This window comes from Amphiura filiformis, chromosome 9 (genome assembly GCF_039555335.1).
Source record: "Amphiura filiformis chromosome 9, Afil_fr2py, whole genome shotgun sequence".
NCBI classification, from domain to species: domain Eukaryota; kingdom Metazoa; phylum Echinodermata; class Ophiuroidea; order Amphilepidida; family Amphiuridae; genus Amphiura; species Amphiura filiformis.
The window spans coordinates 4332894-4349357 of NC_092636.1; the positions used below are offsets into that span (position 1 = coordinate 4332894).

The window sequence follows — 16464 nt, forward strand, 5'->3', positions numbered from 1 at the left end:
GGTGAACGTATTTTTACGATTTACAATTTTAAGCGCTTGTCAAACTAAATTCAGTGTCCAAAGTCATTAAATGTTAATTTAAGTTATGGCGATTATATTTGCTGGACTCGTGGGTAACAGTTGATACGTGGGTAACGTCAAATTTGATTTTATGGAATTTTATGGGTAAAACGTATTTGCATAAAATAATCACTTGGACCTCAGAATTATAGAACGAAACTTCGTTTCAAGATATAGTCATTTATGGCATATTCACTTAACATTTTTCAGAACGATCATTTTATTTTTGATACGCGGGTAACAAAATTATTAGCCAAATTGACTTAATGGCCTCTAGAGTCCACAAACTTTGGTGGAATTCAATCGTTTTACAAATGATGAGAGATCATGCAAACGTCTTTCTAACGGTAATAATTTCATTTTGATTGAAGGACATTCAATGACATATATGGTGCTTTATCTTTGAATTCGTGGGTAACGCCAAATCATTTAAGCTATCATAACGTGTCCCCTGGTATGACTTGCTAGTAAAGGCCTATATGCACAAAGAGAGCACATGACGTGACATGATATGCTCCATCAATAACGTGATTTCCTTTATTAATGACATTTTAAAGTGGAAAGTTAACATAGAGAGAATTTTGTCCTGCTTTCGCTGGAATTGACCATATACTTAACATGTAAACCTGATCTAATCTGTATTCTGTATCACCTCCGGTAGAATTTACTACCCCTTTAAAGGCTGATTTCACTTACTGTGTTTTATCTTTGGTAGGTGGTGGTGGGACTTGTTCCCATCGCTTCTTCTCATATACAAGATCCGTATCATCCTCAGTGTCTATTTGTGTGAAAGATCCGAATGCTTTATTAGGTACTTGCCACCGGGCTGCAAATGCTATAAAATAAATCAGGAAGAACATGCAGAACAGTGTGGCATAGGCGAGGAAGCTCCAGGGCGAGACGTGACTGCGCCAGGTACAGACCACTGGAATAGTCGGCATGGTGGCAGGCTAGAAAAGACTATACTGCTCTCTGAAAAATAAAGCAAGACCAAAAATGAACAATTAATATATCATTAATTAGTTATATGACATGATGAGGGTTTTCTTTATAGTCTGAAGGTCTGAAGATCTTCACGAGATAGAGCCCCAGTCTCTCCCATTTCATCATACGAAATCGGATATACGAAATGGGAGAGAGAAAAAGAAAGCCACTTCAGATAATTTCCTTACTTGGCATTTGAGAATACCGTAAATACTCGCCTAGTGGCGCTATGGTCTCCCTTGACATAAGTGGAATTTTAGACACAACCTAACAGTACCCTCCCGTAAAATTCCCACCAGCAAATAAGGACACGGATCCCTAATTCTTGTCATGATTTCAGAGGAGCCCACGTGCGCCATTAGGTGAAACTTTACGGTAGCACATGATATATAGGGCATTTCCACGGTAACACGCGTTACACTTTAGTGCATCCACCTTTGTTTAGCAGTCTCTAGTTAAAATAGTATTTTGAATTTTGTATCCATCTTTTGTATTTTAACACCTACCACCCAAGGCTTAATTCTCATGTTCACACAAAGGTGAAAGATCAACTCATGTGAATGAGGTAGTACTGCGAATGTCGGTAACACGCATTACACTCGATGGACAAGCAAAAAAAACCATAAACTTATTCTCAACTTTGTCCTCAAACTAACAAGTCTGCAAAAAAGTTCTTTCTACTGTAATCAAGTATTGTGCTGAGGTTTATTATAATTTATTTAAAACAACAGTGCAGGTTAAACTTTTTTAGTAAATAGTAAAAGAGTCGGTAACACACGTTACGGTAACACGCATTACACTTTGTCCGGCCAAATAAGACCAACATAATAATACATTTTTCAACATTTCCAAACATTGATGATACACTACTTGCTGAAATTATTAACCAATCCCAGTTAACATCATTTCAGTTGATAAAAACAGTATAGTTTAGACCCAATACCAACTTTTCGTTTAAACACCAAGTTACAGGTCATGAAATTTGTAGTGTCCCCAATTATTTACTACTACTGGTTCCCCAAGTTCCCTAATTATCTTCTCCCTATGATAAAATGTGATATCTTTTTCACTTGGCCACTTCCAATTCTTTCCAGCACTATGCATTACTGAAATTAAAAAGTCACCTCCATCCCCTTCTTCCAACACTTCACCAGGGAAATATGCTCCATCATATTCAACAACAAAAAACAGCTTCCGACATATATTTTGTCATGATTTACACTAGTGTTAGATTGTCTCAAGGTATCTTTCTGTGACTCATCAGTTGAGCAACCTGGTACATCTTCTGGAAGAGGCTCCACTCCATCAATACTCTCCATATTTCCATCATCAACATCCTCATCTTGGTCTGCAGCTTCTGTCGTGATGGATGCCACTGCTTGGCCATCCACAATCTCTATGAAATGCATGCCCTCAACATAAAAGTTCATAGTTGGCAGTGGTGATACAAACCCACCCTTTTTATTTCAAACCCACCCTTTTTTATTTTATACCCTTTATACCAAAACTCCGAAACCCACCTTTTCTAAGCGTGGTTACTGATCATAGATAAGTGGTTATGGTGGTCCAGGAGGTGCAGATTTGCATCCAAAGAGAATTACATACGTTTTAAATGGCCAAACAGAATGGGATTTCAATATTTTTTTGTGTGTTTCATTTAGTGTCATTCAATTGGAAATTACAGTAAGCTTTGATATTGCAATTGTCAGTTTATTGTCAATTTATCAGTGACCACGCTTTATATTTGGACAAGCATTTTAACCAGAAATTTTTCAAACCCACCCTTTTAAGCATTTTGTGGACCCTTCAAACCCACCCTTTCTAAAGCATGGGTTACCAACAGTGAAAAGGATGTTAATGCACTGTAACACTGTCCTCAATTCAAATTACAATGGTAAAAGCGGGCTTTACAGTCATTGTTAGCATTGTATGGAATACGGTAACACGCGTTTCACTGGTAACACGCATTACAAGTAACACGCGTGACAGTTTTTGACAGCGCGCTGTGAAGTAGTGGATAGGAATATATCTCATTGTGCATGGCTTTTACATAAGGCCTTACTAGGAGGAGGAAAATTCTAAGTGGTATCAATGGAAACCATATATTAAGCAAAATAAATTTATAATAGTCTGTTTCGGTAACACGCGTTACATGAGGCTGTGAATTACCTTCAACCATGAAGTGACACAAGTGTATGATGGGTTATATTAACATTTTACTTCTGGATTCTCAAAGACCAATTGCCATACTTATTTAATCCAAACATATTTTAAAATTAGATGGAATCTAATACTTTTTTTACAGCCAATTGCTAAAATCATAAAAAGTGCAACATTTTCTTCCTTTAAAGCGCACAATAAGTAAAAACACTTTTTTTTTTTTTATAAACAATAACCAAATGGCTTGAAATTTTTTTCCTGAATACTTGCATGTATTTGGAGTGATTTAAGCAGAAAAAATCATTCCTTGAAGTAATTTCATTTTTTTGAGATCTGTCCATCATTTCATGGAAATGCCCTATATAAAATAATAGTTTTCTTCCCGCCACTTATCGGTGTAAATAATAGTTATAATTATAAAATATATGGCCTTTACTAGTGTCTTCACTGAACCTTTGAGAAGATAATGTCCTTCCCAGGTTGGGTCAGAGGACCAAGACCCTTATTTCTGCAATAAAAGTTAATTTCTTCTTCTTATTTGGTGTCAATAATTCTTGATACCCTCTCCTTCCACACCTTCTCAACTTGTGTGTGCGATTTACGGCTCGTCCTCACCCCTCTCATCATTTCCGAGAGCAACATTATAAAAACTGTTCCTATATAATACGTATGGAAGAACTATAGCTTCCAGTAATACATGTATATGGTCGAATCCAACGAAAAGTGTACACGGCATGTTCAGGGCCATAACTTAAAAATATTAATCAATTGGCATTCGTTTTTGTATTGTGTTTATTCGCCTTGATCATACGCTTCGCGCCATACATAATAAGACCCCCTTATGTGAAAAACTTAGACACAGAGACCCCAAAACATGCTATTTTTACCCATTTTTTCAAAATATTTCTTAAAGTATTTTTAAAACATCTAAATCAGTTATGAAAAGAAGTCATTGGATTGAATCTAAATTGATTTCCTGAAAGGTGTGTATTCAAAGATTGCCTGTTCATTTTTGCACATATTTGTACATAATTATGAAATTTTTGTGATAAGTTTTTGAGTGGTATTTTTTACATTACCTACGAATACAATTTTTCATAGCACTAGATATATCTTTAAAAATGGAAATCACTAATAAATGCGCAATTGATACAAGCTTTGATATGTCCAATACTGAAATGCATTGCATTCGGACATCTTTATTAATGTGTTTAGCTGCCAGAAATTCTAAATGGCACAAAGGTAGGTTTGGTAAAAAATATGCATTACCTCCGAATACATGTTAAAAGCTGTGCCATTTCCACAAAGTGAGAGAATAGTAAACAATAGTTAAGCAATAGGTGCAGGGTAATACACTCTTTATTTCTACCAAGTTTCAATAACCTGCGTTTAAATATTTCTGAGATGTCAACAATAAAAGCAAGTATTCGTAGGTAAATTTCGGTAACCGAATGTTACCTACGAATACACTTTGACATCATGACAGTATTGTGAAACACCGCCATTCATGCCAATGCCCATATTGGTACATAACGAAGGCCTATATGTTTGCTATCAAATCATATGTCAATGAAAGTTGCGAATTCACATACATGCCCACCATGCAAAACTGAATACGGCGTAATTGGTGAAAAATATGTACTGAAATAGACGACGGTCTGCTCATTTGAAAGAAAAATCAGATTCAAAGAAGATTAGAAGGGATAAATACTTGGATTTGTCAACTGTCATATGTGCTTCATTTTAAATGTTTACCGACCTTCTGGTTTCTTAGTAATTTGTGTCCAAATTGATTTATTCAAAGGTAACTTTTGACGTTTTCGCTAAGGTTACCTACGAATACCATGGTAAAAACGACTGTTCTCATTGTCTCATGATCTAGACAACACATTGATGGACCCTGGTATAAAGCTAATTGTAGTTGCCCTCAAACGAAAGGCCACAAGACGTAACTAACTCCAAGATGGACTTCACAAGTCTGCAATAACGGTTTTAAGCGATTTGTGTGCAATTAAGCAAATTAAAGTCACTTTAGTGCCTTTGTTTCTTACTTCAATCCTCTTTCAACCGTTGTGAACTGACATTATTAATACATGATAGGGTCTAAAGTATCGATAAACGCACATAAAGAAAATAATACATTCAAAGTGCTTTATAAAATGAAGTTTTGATTGCGATATCCACCAAAAGTCTAATTCTTACCTACAAATACTGAAATGTTACTTACGAATACAGCATAATACATGACATGTGTAATGAAGTGTCCCTACCAATGGAAATTAATTGTCAAAACTTTAAGCGGTACCCCAGGACACTATTATTACCCATATACGGATTCATTCAACAAATATTTATTATGTAAAATTGCTGATTAACTACTTGTATATCAAAATGAAGTGGTCAAAATCTTGCTAAAAGCATCAAAAAATTTTGATCTAAGGTAATGGCATTTATTCATTTGGACGTACCATCTGAAAGGGATCTAAAAACTACCATTTTATTAATTCATTACCATAATAGCAAAATTTAAACCTATAAACTCAATATAGATATTGTTAAATCGCTCATGTTACCTACGAATACCCAGGTTTCTTCACCTTTTCATTGTATAAAGCGTTAGGTGTATGCGTATAATTCCTAATATTCTTGAAAACATATATCATACTCGTTCTTATACAATGTGTAAATTGATTCATACTCATTTGATAAATAAAATACAGAAACTGACCTAAACTTCATTTTCAAAAATAAACTAGCATAAATTGACTAAGATCATATTGATCGCGTTATAAAAATAAGAACAAATATTTTCTGGTTGAGTTAGCATTCTCCTGACACCCTGTGGTCTACATTACACGAAAAAAAGCGTTAATGGGAATATTCCATTTGTTTTAGGTTGATTAGTATTGCGATAGTGAAAGCATCCTAGTGGTATTCGTAGGTAACATTGGGTTTTGATATCACATTTACTATCACACGTCCTGGATTTATTTTTCAAGATTAGTAATGGCACTTTTGGTTCCTATAAGGCCAATATGTCATCAATCAATGGGCAAAAGGAAATAATTGTGGAGACATTTTTATTTCGGACTTTTATTTTTGGCCCGTGGACACTTTTGGTTGGATTCGACCATATGATCTTACGATTTTCTAGAGATAGAGCATGTGATCTTCCCATGTACGTAAGCATCAAAAATTGAATACATGTATAATTAATAAATCAAAGGACGTTAACACTTATTTATCATCATTATATACCGGGGATTTCCCTTTGGTGGGCATGGTGGGTTAAATACAAGCATGATGTCTTGATCCATGCTATTATACATGTTATATGCAGCATATAATTAATTGACGACGAAAAAAGACGTTAAATTCCATCAGTGGGTCCTAGAGCTAGGCTTCTTTTTATCCTGCATGCCACTAATCAATCTTAGGCTAATCAAAAAACCAACTGGTTTCACCTGCTTCCCTATAGTTTAATTTGCCATCGATTTGTTATTGGGCTGGCATTAAAGTAAACGACAACGCATCCAGCTTATATCCATTTAAGCTAATATGTATCAATGTTAACTGTAATCAGTCAAAAATGCGCATCTATGTATGTTCATGAAGGACAGAAAATCGTCTCATTATAATTAATATAGTGAACATGACGACAATCTTGTTCATTTCTCTCGAGTGTAATTCACGAGAATTATAAACCATGTTATAAAGCCGGCAAATTTATATAATATGAACACCCGATGGTGAAGTAAAGGAGCTGATTTTTTAGTCTTAATTTTATTGAGATGATTATTAATATTTGTTTTACATTATATTCGATTTAGATTGTCAGACTTGGGAATTACAGTCATTCTATTAACAAAATTACCTAAACTGATTTGAGTTTTATTTGGTCGCTTGGGAGTCGGAATTGGGATACGTATACTGTTTTCCGTTAAAATTTAAATACCTCAGGATAAAAATTGATTTTGTAAACCTTTCCATATAATATTAGGATTGAAATATGTAAGTGAACCTATTCAAATTTCCGACGCCCTCGATACTTAATTTTGTTCAATGATAAAATAATTTCCTCGATTTGGTGTATTTTTTTTTGATATATTGTAAAAAAAGTACACCGTCAAAGCCAAGGTCACGTGGTCTATAATCATGATAATGCTTTCTTGCATGTCTTCAGAAAAAAAGGCTCGAAATGCCAAAGGCGTTTTGTATATAAGTCTTATTATATCATTTAATATTGCTCTCACATTTGCAATAGAATTAGTCTTTAACAAAAACACCCATATCCGTATACAAACATGTCATGCTTTCTATGTACAAAAGACGGATTGACCCCGGATTGTATAATACAAGAATTTCAAAGAATTTCAAGGAGCACTTGTAAAATGGTGCAATATATAAATGGTTTAAAAAAGGGTATAAAGGGCAAAGGGTCGTATTTTAAGTGTGTGCATATGGTAAACAAAGTATTAACTGGCCTTCAAATTTCTTGTTTTTAGATGAAACGGACACGGGTACGGCATGGGTATACTTATATCACCACCGGCCAATTTCCCTTTTTTGGGTGTCAAAATTGGTGCAGAAATAATTATGTACTCAATGGAAATTATAATCAGAAGAAGCCCATTAGAAGTGGCATCTCGGTTGACGATTTGAATGAATACGGGACCATATCAAGCGTATCAAGTCAGTTTCTGACAAAAGGGACTTTTAAGTATATGAATTATCTCGGAATTTGGGCAGTTTTTTCATACTTCATTTTTGTCATTAAGTCCGAAAATGCTTGAACAGATCAAGAAAATTTGACATGGCCAATGACACTGTTGTTGGATTTGAACACTTCAATTTAAATAATTCGAAACTTAACACTTGCAAATTATTGACAGCATAACATATAGTAAACAGACTGATTGTAAACATTTTGGAATCATTAACAAGTAACAATTAACAATAAAAGATATTTGAAAGTATACACCATGCACGAACAACATATTGTAAAAAGTTATACAATGCAAATAAATTAATAAATATCAGCTGTGTTGGGGTCAAATGTAAAACTATTTTTATAATTAAAATTTCACCAACATTTTCCAGTGTATTTAATTAAATTTTTCACCAAAAAATACAAAGAGACTTTGATCATATATCAAATAACATCTGGTCAAAGCTAAACCCACTGATGCATTACAAGTTAGCCATTTCTAATAAATAATGAAAATCATTGTCAGACAAAAATTCCAACAACTATCCAAGCAGGGGCCATATTCTATACGGTATCCTGATCCAAGTGACTCTGTACTGTATATGCAAATTACTCTGGCTCATGGTGCATGTGGATATAGTGCTATCTTCAGAAGACGGGATCGGGACATAATTCGACTACTGATTAACAACATTGACATCACGTTGCACAAGTTTTCATTCCTATGAATAATTCAATTCAATTCAAAACCCACCCAAGCCCATGGGAAGTGATTTTGAGAAAAAAACCTGTGTATCATTTTAATTCCTTCAGTTAGATTTACCTGGTCAATATGGTAAGTTTTACGTGCAAATGAGTGGGTTTGGGTGTATTAGGTATGACGATTAGCATTATGATGATTTCAGGGACTTCATGGGGTTCATTTTAAATGCTGGACTTGGGTGGTTTTTTGAATCATATACAATTGTTGGAATGAGATTACCACTGGTAAGATAGTACAAAATAAAGCACACAGGTATGTATAATGTTGATAAGCATTCTGCCATGTAATATAAACCACATAATTTCCTTCACTCTCCAGCAATGAATGTGTTACAAGTGGACTTTTATACATACTGGATTTCAATCAATGTGTTACAAGACTCAAATCATGGACTTGGGTGGTTCTTTCATACATGCTATTTTTCATATGCCCAATAGACACAGAGGATGAATTTGAGTTGTTCTTTCGTACATTATGACAGGCCTATGTATAGCAACAATTTCTCATGCTTAACTCAATTTGGCCAAAGTATGGACTTGGGTGGGTTTTGTATTCATATATTCAATTATATCAATATATTAATAATTTTCTTTCCTGTAGAAAAGGTATATCAACATTGAAACCTTCGTAATGGTGATGTATACAGATAAACGACCTTCTAATCTTACGCTATCTTCTTTGTGTACGTTTTAATTTTGCTTTCAGTTTACATGTACACCAACATATTACATATAGCAACACTTATACACGTACTAGTCATGCTAGTAGTCAAATATTATGACGAGAGATAAGCGATATCTATATCGGCTACCATGTCAATGGTATAAAGGGTCATCAGGCTTTGTATATAACTTGTCACTGGTATAAAGGGTCATAGCTTTGTATAAATACTAGGATATAGTACCAGAGCATCAGCATACATGGTATAGACGAACCCAACGAGCCAAGTCATTGTCAGGATTTGGTCGGCCATTATTGGGTCCCCGCAGCACCAAACTGGTGTTATGACTGCCCAATTGGGAGGATTAAAGCCGCTTAAAATTAGATGTTTGATTCTTTTGTGTTGTAAACTGTCATCATTCTTTTGTCTACGTGTAACACGGGTGATAGAATGCAGTTTAATATTTCACATTTTAGGTGAGATTGAGCCGACGGGGACCCAGCTATTGCTGCCATTGAGGTGTAGGAATGCGTGAAATTGGATTCGTCCATAGTGCAGCCAGGATTTTAGTGTGAGGAAAAAAAGTCACATTTTCGTCCCCAAAGTTGCCAATTTTCCGTTCCCCCGTATGGGTATTGTTAAGGGGTACTACACCACCCCTGCCCAATTTTGTGCCTATTTTTGCATTTTTCTCAAAAATTATAGCGCATTGGTGACAAGTAAGATATGTATATTATAGGGCAAGGACTACAACTACTGCACTGGAACTTTTATTTCAATACAGACAACAGCTGTGCATGGAGTTACAGTCAAAAATGAGGGAAAACCAATATTTGATCAATAAATCATATCAATAACTACTTGGCTTGAGTTGTTGAATTTTTAGTGTAGTAGTTGTAGTCCTTGCCCATATAATATACATATCTTACTTGTCACCAATGCGCTATAATTTTTGAGAAAAATGCAAAAATGGACACAAAATTGGCCAGGGGTGTATAGTACCCCCTTAATGTTACACGTTTCTTCTTATATCAAAACCGCTGCATGCAGCGGTGCAACTCAAAATTTGGAAACGTATTGTTTTGGTGGTAGGCCTCAATCTATAGTAAGATAGACAACAGAACATGAACCGCGCCTCTTAAGTACTTTTCCCTTTAAAAATGAAGTACTAACTTAAAAGTTGATGAGGCCGATTACCAAATGAACGCTTGATAAACTAATTTTACTGAACTTGTTCACTATGCTATACCATGGTTGGGCATGTGGGACAGTTTTGGCTCATTTATACCACGTACCTATGTACAAGAAAACTTGTATATAACCAAAACTCGAGTTCACAATACCCAAACACAAAGGCAGTTATATGCCATGGCGCTGTCCTTGAACCTATAGGCTCAGAAAGATAATTTCACAAACATGACAAATAATATACTTCGATTTATACTTTAACATTTGCCTTAAAGTTTAATTATCTCAACAACAAAAAACAGACACAAAGTATACCCTTTTCTAGTAGGCGAATGCACGAGTTTATTCTTTTCACATTTCTTTTTGTATTTCACAATGATTATAATGCTATATTTTGGAAAACCATTAAATCCTCGCATTTTAGTTCAATTTCGAGTTGATCTTTTCTTCCCATATATTTTTGCGCGGTAGTGTTATCATATGACAATGGCTGTCTGGTGAACTTGACATTATCAGTGATAATATAGTAAATACTACGTTATTGCCAATTGTGCTTGCATTTAAATTATGACGAAGATTATCAGTAGAAGAAGATACAACATTGTCGTTTGATACCAAAAATATATAAAAACAACTAACCTTCAATTTACTTTTACAACGGCTATCCTAAATATATCTGTAAGGGTTTCAATTGGATTCGCTGTCGATAAGTAAACAAGTCGCAAATTTTAAAATTTTAGAAATAAACCCTTTTTTGTCTGCAAATTTTGACGCCTCGTTTGCTGCAATTCGCTACTTGCACGGTTCCGCCATTATGCACTATGTGCGGGGAGAGCCTCGAACTGGCAGCATACATGAATGGGAATTGAACTAGTCATAACGTTCTGTGTAAGGTTACATAATTCTTCCTTTCATGTATGCTGCCAGTTCGAGGCTCTCCCGCACATAGTGCATAATGGCGGAACCGTGCAAGTAGCGAATGGTGACCCTTTGAATGAAAAAGATGCAAATTCAAAAGTTGCACCGAAACCCATTGACAATTTTGCTATTATTTATACTAGTATTATCATGATTATAGAGTGCCTAGTCGTCACTGGTCAACGCAGGGGAATAATTTTTAACTTTTGAGCTTTTCAGACAAATGAGGTATCAAATCAAAATAAATTTGTTTATGGACTTAAATGGGTTTCTTTTTGCTGATTCAATTTTAAAATGGATGTATATATTTTGAGTTATGGTCTCGTAAAGTGTGTACTTTCTTTTTGTGATGTGTCTATAAATTTGTCAAGCTTTCGTCAGGATTACAGTGCAAAAACAGTAAAATAGCACTTTCCTAAACACATTCTTGCCTTCAATGTCATGAATGTGTAAAAGTATTTAGATACTAAACATGTTAAGAGTATTATGATGGTTGATGTTTAGCCATTAAACATTGATGCTTAGGAATTTGATACGTAAATGTTTAGCTTAAACATATGTTTACAACTACAAGGTAAAGACAAAAATGTGTTCAATGGCTAAACACGGGTTTTTGGAGTGAATCTCTTGGCTTCTTCTGGATACAACTGTTAATTCTGCATGTAGTTCCCAACAACAGTTTTGTCCTAGCTGAAGAAGTCGGGTGTAGGGACCTAATCACAAAAGCTTGACAATTTATTTGTCCGACCATAGGGTATAATGGTCCGACGCGACGGCGAACCCCCGGGGGGGCACTTCAATTTGAAATGGATATAGGTGTAGGGCTGGCACTTTCGCACCAAGGGGCATTCGGTGAGAGCAAAATGTAAAAAATATGGGGTCATTGGGTGAGAGCATGATTTTTGGCATTCGGTGAGAGCAAAATGTAAAAAATATGGGGTCATTGGGTGAGAACATGACCTTTTTTTTAAATGAAATCTTTGGGTGAGAGCCGAAACAGCGCAACAGAAACCTCGAAAAAATCGAATTTCTAGTTCTAAATGGCTTCAAAATTCTTTGTTTTATCAAAATAAGTGACAAAATCAGTGATAAATGAAAGTTGCTGTTAAAATTGAACAAGTAAGGGTCTTTGGGTGACAGATCAAATGAAAAAATAAGGGTCTTTGGGTGACAGAACATGTGTTCGTAAAAAATATGGGGTCTTTGGGTGACAGCGATGCTGAAAAAGGGGTCTTAACAGCCCTACATACGCGTCACCTCCAAAGTTGAGTGCCCCCGGGGCGAACCATGCAGGTGAAACCCTTAATTTGACCATAGACAGTAGTTGATTTTTTCAGTGTTTATGATTTGACCTTTAATTGTAATTCAATATACATTTTAAATAGCAAATGATCTTAACCTAATTGCACATTATGCCAAATAAAGTCCTATCATTAATACAGCAAAAATTAAGGTCCTAAAAATGCATAAAATATAATTATCTTTGGAAATTGCTAACAGATTTCACTGTCAACGTGTCAAGGTTAAACGCTAATGATCAAAACAATTAGGCATAATGTAAATAATACCATTGCGGTCTAAGGCGTCGCAACTAGGAATATAGTACGTTAAAGAAACAGGTGATATGACTTTTAATACCATTTTCCTCTTTCATCTGAAAAGTCTCGTCATCAGCATGCTGATAAAGCTAAAGGATATGTGTTTATGAGACCATCTATATGATGAGACAAATTATAAATGACGTATTTTTGTTTCAAATATCTTTATTCAATTTCTAGCGTGTTATAAATCCAGTTTAGTGGTCTTTCGGTCTGTTTGCAAATCACAATACCACGCATATAATGCCCAGGGTATGTGTATGCAAACTTCAACAACTTCTTCGCGAGCTTTTCTTTTGTGTGAGACTCTCCATTTGACAGAACGCACACAACTCATCTATGGAAACGGAATGAAATGTACATTTTAACAATGTTGAATTATGGATGAATACACAATATGTGGTGGGCATGATTAATACTCGTATTAATATTGTATAGGCTATACAATCAGTGTGGGTAATATATACTAGTGCACAATATATATTTCCTTTTATGCCATGTTGATTACCAATACTAAAAAGATGGTTCCGTAAAAATAATAATATCTTTGACAAATCAGAAAGGTGGCATATTGTAATTTAACAGTTTTGAGGGTCAATTCTGATTACCATTGAATTTTAATATGATATAGAGCTGCGGTAGGTCCATACATGAAGGTAGTGGTCCATACTAACGATGGACTTGTTTCATTTCGAGTAATATCTAATTGTGAATTCACACCTCTTCTTTTAAACTCGGTATATAGTATAGTCTGACCCTATATAACAAAAAGCACGATTTGCTATAATATAGATGATTGTTGTAAGCATAAATCTATAGTTGGTCTCAAAAAAAAAAAAAATAATGTGCATGGCATCGAAGATAACTCATCAACACTTTATACCAGTAGTAATTGCTTTCATTTCAGCGATCCAAGCAGCGAAAGTAATATAACAGAATTGAAATTATTTATAAATCGAATATATATAGGTATTACTTTTTGAAATCACAAATTGGGCAAGATGAAAAAAAAAATGGGAAGACAGCAGTTTTGAAAACATTTTGAAGCACCATTCAAACGTATTTCTATAAGTTGAGTTTTTACACAGTTTCGTGTAAAATGTCATATTTTGTCGTTCGGCTTGACAACTAGCAGGCCAGTGCATGGCACCTAACACACTTTTACAACATGTTACAAAGGTGCATTAAAGGGGCACTTCGTGATCCACAGCCTCATCCCCCCACTTTTATATCACTGGAATACTCTGGCTACATAATGTTTATATACAAAATATTTCTTGCAGATTAATTCGTTTAGCAAAGATATCGCGAAATTTGAATTTCGTTCTGGTGCACCAGAACGAAATTACAACGTATTGTCTATGGAGCAGTGTAATACACATAATCATGCATAACTCGCAAACGCAAAATCGGAATCAACTGAAATTTTGGGAATATGCTTTTTCGTGGATATGTACTGAAAAATGTCATAAAAAAGAGGATGCTAGGATCACGAAATACTCCTTTAAGATGACTTTTGATGATTTTCCGAATGAACAGATCGATGAATTGCCCTTTAATAGGCCTATATATAGGCCTATTTCACTTTTTATGTACATTTTATACAATACCGATTTGAAAAGGCACTTACGAAAATCCAATTTATATCCACCTCTTTATGGAATGTACAAATGTATGCCTGTTCGGTTCACTCAGGGCCAGTTCATGTTATAGTTGTTTCCAGGTCACAGCGTTTGAAGATTGTATTTAGTCATGATCGGGTTATTATGTATTGTATAGTAGAATACCGTACGACCTTCACTCCACGATTCGAAAAGGCTAACTTAAATTATTGTGGTATTACTGGTCTTCTATTAAACAAACCCACCACACTCTGCCCACACACAAAGGCAAGGGAGATGATCTGCAGTTACACTATTGTCATAAATGTTTAAAACATCAAAGAAGTCTGCTTTTTAATCATGTTAATTCAGGCTGTATTTATGAATCCATTCACTGATTGAGACACGAATGGGTTGCCTAAGGAAAACAATATGTTCCCGAGGGAAGTTTTGTTCCATTTCTCCCTCCCAACCCTTGTACACTGTATAGGTCAATGCACCTACCAACATTTATAGCAAGTCTCTGCCCCCAGAAAAACCCCTTACAACATACATGTACTTACAAATGAGTTAACAGTACAACTCGCATGTATTAAAGTTCATCACCCTTGTATGGTCGTTCCTTGTCAACACCAGCCCAGAACTGCCTCGCGGGACTGATGGTCTTGGTACCTTCTGCCTGTATGCCCTGCCTGCTGCTGTTGAAATAAGGGTGCGCTACCAGCACTACCGCACATCTGGCGGTTAATTTCACACCATAAAATCCCGTATATATATAAATGCATCCAAAGTATTGAAAAATCGTTTGGCAAAAATCACAAAAATGATGTAGATGTATTTTATTCCATGAGCATGATTCTGCTACTATCTGCCAGTCGGAAGTCAAACACTGTTGTGTTGGTATCAGCTGAGCTGCACGCTCAATGGAGCTAGCTCAATGGGAAGTTCCCGAATCAGTCTGCATTGCGGCGATGTGTGATTAACATGATTATCACTGCTGCTGCCAGCACATGTACAGACAACCTAGACAGCGTAAGTAAACAGCGATTGCTGTCCCGTAACACCCAAAATTATATCCTTCCAGAACTGGTTGCACAAGAAATCTTGCAGATTGCTGGTAGACATGTGCATAGCTCCAATCACCTGCAGTATTATATTCATCAGTTCAGGGCCCACGGCCTACAAATACATCCATTCAGTGCATTGTGCACTGCCGGGTTATTATGCTGCTTGCAGTCCAGCGAGTTTGAACAATTGCGCGCCTGTTCAGTGTTGCCATATTGAACTATTGTAGCTCGGGATAAAACTGGAGCAAGGCATAAATCAAAACCTTTCCATGACAATCGTGTCAAGCACTGTTTGCGACTGTGTGGTTAGTGCATATGACGCATGCCCTCTTTCTAATTTAATTTTTTTTTTATTGTGCATACATTCTAGATTTGTACACATGCATGTAGGTGGCGCAATATAGTAATACCTGCAAGAGACTGGATAGGAAGCTTCCTGCTTGGAAGAAAGCAATGTGTCTCTGTAAATGGAGTCAAGAGCAGAGGTGAAAAGCGGTATCCCCCAAGGCAGTGTACTGGGACCGATCTTGTTCATCATCTTCATCAACAATCTCCCTATGAAATTTCAAGCTTATTAAGAATGTTTGCGGATGACACTAAGGTCTTTACCCAAGTTCACAGTGATGATGATTGTGCCAAGCTGCAGGGGGATTTGGACAAGCTGAGAGATTGATCGAATAGATGGCAAATATATTTTAACGTAGGGAAGTGTGGAGTGATGCATTATGGCAGGGGCAGAGAGGTCCATAGCTATTC

General features: G+C 35.7%; 1 protein-coding gene across 1 annotated transcript in view; it reads right to left on the bottom strand.

Moving 5' to 3' along the window:
* Window positions 1-15774, bottom strand: part of LOC140160530 (galactosylceramide sulfotransferase-like) — a 196521-nt gene extending 180747 nt beyond the window's left edge. Inside the window, exons 1-2 of the mRNA XM_072183768.1 lie at window positions 15205-15774; window positions 757-1032 (exon numbers count right to left, since the gene is read on the bottom strand). Coding sequence (XP_072039869.1) covers window positions 757-1001 — 245 coding nt within the window. The 5' untranslated portion in view covers window positions 1002-1032; window positions 15205-15774. The remainder of the gene's footprint in view (window positions 1-756; window positions 1033-15204) is intronic.
* Window positions 15775-16464: the final 690 nt, after the last annotated feature.